Source organism: Leuciscus leuciscus (assembly GCF_965113295.1).
Source record: "Leuciscus leuciscus genome assembly, chromosome: 9".
NCBI lineage: Eukaryota > Metazoa > Chordata > Actinopteri > Cypriniformes > Leuciscidae > Leuciscus > Leuciscus leuciscus.
In genome coordinates, this window is record NC_138733.1 from 32183009 (window position 1) to 32187347 (window position 4339).

Genomic DNA, 4339 nt, shown 5'->3' on the forward strand with positions numbered 1-4339 from the left:
TGGCTTGTGAAGTTCTCCACAGCACAGCTGCCTCTCTCCCGCCTCTTCAATGCACACAGCACAGAATTGCCCCTGGGGCCACTGCTGACGGAGACACCAAGACAGAGCTGTGAGAAAGGGGGTGGGACAACAGACCCTCGCTGAAGCAAGTCGGACTCGCTCATTTGCACAGTCACACACTCAGGGAGTGCTGCATGCGGTCTACAGGTGCTCCACAATCACCGGACCATATGTGGGACTGAGAACAAAGAGGGCTAATTGAAAGGATACTTCAAGACAAATCTGGGAACAACAACTATTTTTGAATGCTTTAATTAGTATGTTGGAAAAAGACATCTGCTTTTTCTCAATGGGAATATACTAAGAGTGGATTCTAACAGGACTACTCCCTTTGGCTGATTGTGGATGGTATTGCTCAAGTGAAACCAGAGGAAAGAACTGTGTGAATTGAAACTTTGAAGTGAGTAACTTCTAAGCTTGGGGCAACAATCTTGTGGGGTGGCTGGGGAAAGGGGGAGGGGAAGAGGTAGTTGGGGTCTGGCTCCAGTCTCTGGGGTGAAATGCCTTCAACATAAGGCTTTGTTGGAGAATGCCAGAGAGAAGTGTTTGATCGCTTCAGTTTTCAACTGCCAGCAGAGAAAAAAACACAAAAAAACACACATTAAAGAGATCTATGTGCCCTTGAAGGCAAGACCATTTTGCGGTTGGAAGCAATCTGTCTGCTGCGCATGCTTTGTTTTGCCCTGTTGAATTGTGGATTGAGGGAAATCCTCTTATTGTGTAGTCTCGCCTAACTGCCACCCCATAGTGTGCCTTTGTTTCTCATTGAGATGTACAACACGACTGTTCAGATGGAGAGTTTGACCCAGAAATGGGACAATAATTCTCTTATTGGGAACAACAGTTGCCCGAAGAATGACAGCTTCAAATATCCACTCTACAGTATAGTGTTTAGCATTGTCTTCATGGTGGGACTCATCACTAATGTTGCAGCCATGTACATTTTCACTTGTTCACTGAAACTGAGCAATGAGACCACAACGTATATGATGAACCTTGTGGTGTCGGACTTGTTATTTGTGCTCACGCTCCCTTTGAGGGTGTTTTACTTCATCCAGCAGAACTGGCCATTTGGCAGTCTGCTCTGCCAGCTCTCCGTTTCACTCTTTTACACCAACATGTACGGGAGCATCCTCTTCCTAACGTGCATCAGCGTGGACCGCTTTCTCGCCATCGTTCACCCCTTCCGTTCGAGGGGGCTCCGGACCAAACGCAAAGCTAAAATTGTGTGCGTCGCCGTTTGGATTCTGGTGCTTTCTGGAAGTCTTCCGACAGGCTTCATGCTGAATAGTACAAACAAGCAAAATAACTCAATATCCTGCTTTGAGAACTTCTCCTCAAATCAGTGGAAGAGCCATCTCTCGAAAGTGGTGATCTTCATCGAGACCGTGGGGTTCCTTATCCCCTTGATACTGAACGTGGTTTGCTCCGCTATGGTGCTCCAAACCTTGGGGAGGCCGCAGACTGTCAGTCGAGGAGGGAAGCTGAACAAGAAAAAGATCTTGAGGATGATCATCGTCCACCTCTCCATCTTCTGCTTTTGTTTCATCCCCTACAATGTCAACTTGGTTTTCTACTCACTGGTGCGGACCAAAACCTTGAAGGGCTGCGCGGTGGAATCGGTGGTTCGGACGATCTATCCCATCGCTCTGTGCATTGCTGTGTCCAACTGCTGTTTCGACCCCATCGTCTACTATTTCACCTCAGAGACAATACAAAACTCCATTAAGAGGAAATCTCAGGCGAACCGTTCCTTGGATGTCAAGTTCTCTGAGGCCTTGCAGTCGGAGACGAGTTCATCCCTTCAGTTCAGCCTGAGGTCCATAAAGAACAAGATGTTTCACAATGAATCCAACGTATGAGGACATATATATATATATATATATATATATATATATATATATATATATATATATATATATATATATATATATATATATTGGACAAATGGATACTTGCTCAACATCCTATCTTGCAACAAATCTCAAAGTCATTACATAAAGTGGATGTAAGGAAACAGAATGCAGAAAAAGCACTCTGCGGTGGATGAAATGTGGCATGAAACATGTGGATTATGCCCTAATTGGGTTTGTTAATATCTCTCTGGGCAATAAGTAAACTATGTCCTTTTAGAGGGATTTACCCCCCTCTTAAAGTCATCCTTCAGCCCGGTACTGGGGGCCACACCTGTTCTCAGTGGATATCCATCCAAACATTTGGATTACTTAACTGTGGAGTAAGAATAATACAAATATAGATCAACTGGATCTTGATTAAAGTAGACCAGAACTTCTAACTATATGTGAATGTACTTACATTTCCAGAATGGTAAGTGAATGTGGAAATAACATATAGGATATAACCACTATTTAATTAAACCCACAAACAAAATGGAATGATACTATTTCATGCAACGCCACATGAAAACACATTTACTGCCTGAAGTGTCATAGTATTAACAAGCTGAAAACTTTTGTTGGCACTTTATATAATACTGTATATTAACTTTGCACTGTTATTGATATTGTCATAACGCACTGTTTTTTCCTGTTACAAACTTCACTTGAAAATAAAGTTCTAAAATCATAGGCAGAAGTATTTATTTACAATAGATCATCATCATTGCTTCTCCCTCTGTAATGTCCATTCACAAATACAAGCCTGCAATATTGAAGTTGCAATGTTCCCTTTTTTCCCATTTAAAGTCTTTACTATCTGTGTATACCATTGTAAATGTCTGTAATGCCACGCTGATATAAAATATGAAATTCTCTCTGTGTTTTTAGCCATCTCAATTGGCTGATATTGACAAAGAACAGTCTCTTAGACTAAATGGAACGTAAAAACAACATTTCAATCACTCAAAGTGTCAGTAACTGAATAGTGAAACTATTAAAATTCAGTTTTTCCTTGTTCTTAAGAAAATGTAATCTGCTACAGGCATAACTGAGCCGGGGTTTTGGATAAATAACGTTGAGAAATTTGTTTATAATTGCGTAATTTGTGACATGACAGTACAACGCTAGATTTGGCAGGAACTGTCACCACACCCAATCCTAGCCCTTCAAAACGTGCCTGTAAACGTCTGCAATAAGGTGTTGCTGTATCTGTAAAGATGCGTCAGTCAAAAAGGGAGATCCAGAGCTTTTAAGCTCTTGGCACAATTGATAGATTAGATCACCCTCACTCATTGTGTCTCTGTCAAGCAATCAAATAAAAAGGAGAAATGAAAAAGACCGAAAGTCTGATGAGAAGTGAAGAGTTCAGATGCAAAAGCCTCTAAATGCCATTTGAAATTTTCTTATAGAATGATCATTTTTATCAAGCTTGTATATTTAAGTTCAGTAATTTCACTTAAATTATAATTAATAGGTAATCTTCATTGCAATTTAAGTGAAATTATTGAATTAAAATATACGAGCTTGATAAAAATGATCATTCTATAAGAAAATTTCAGATGGCATTTAGAGGCTTTTGCATCTGAACTCTTCAAGTACTGACTTCACATTTACGTCAAATCTGCTTCCACTTATTCATGCAAATCACCCTAGTTTTAGTGTTTTGAACCAGGGAACTTGACTGGATCCCAGTTTGTTCATCGTCTCTCATAATGCACTTGTCCCTCACAAAATTCAGAATAGTGGTGCATTACTATGGATTTTGCAATTACAGATTATTCCAATATTACATTTGGTCCCCCTTATATTTCAATATTTTTGTACATCCCTCTTTAAACCTTATGCAACTGTCTGATGATACATTTTCCAAATGGCTCGAACTGGTGAGTGGCGACAGATTCTTTAAAAACTGCTGTATGATGGTCCACCCATTTGCGTTCTGTATTCAAGATTTTATAAGACAACTGGAAGTTGTGGACAGAAAGTTGAGTTCTTTTAAATGCATATTTAAGTCATTATGTAATAAGTCAAAGCTAAATATGGAAGGTAAAAACATCCTCAATAAAGTGTTAGTTCCCAAATATCAAACTGAAATCCTGTTTTGTTTTCACTTCCTCAGTCACCTCTTTTGTCAGCATGCATGTCACGAAAACAGTGTACGGGTCACTTTTAACCTCATGATTTAAAATATTTTCATAAAAAAAAAAATAAAAAAAATATATATATAATATATTGCATTGTGACATTATTTTCATGCATGCAAAACAAGCTCATTACCATTGTAATACACCCGGTTTTTTTGCAATACAGTAAAAAGAGAATTATAATAATTGACATGTACATAATTGTTACAGTGCAAAACAATCCTTAAACTTAATATG

General features: G+C 39.2%; 1 protein-coding gene across 1 annotated transcript; it reads left to right on the top strand.

Annotated features, from left to right (window-relative positions):
• On the top strand, positions 1–2648 carry lpar6a (lysophosphatidic acid receptor 6a). The gene has a single exon (XM_082179485.1). It carries the CDS (start codon positions 831–833, stop codon positions 1920–1922), a length of 1092 nt encoding a protein of 363 aa, XP_082035611.1. The 5' UTR covers positions 1–830; the 3' UTR covers positions 1923–2648.
• Positions 2649–4339: the final 1691 nt, after the last annotated feature.

Excerpts from the sequence above, each read along its gene's own strand:
- lpar6a (XM_082179485.1), top strand. The coding sequence starts at position 831 with ATGTACAACACGACTGTTCAGATGGAGAGTTTGACCCAGAAATGGGAC.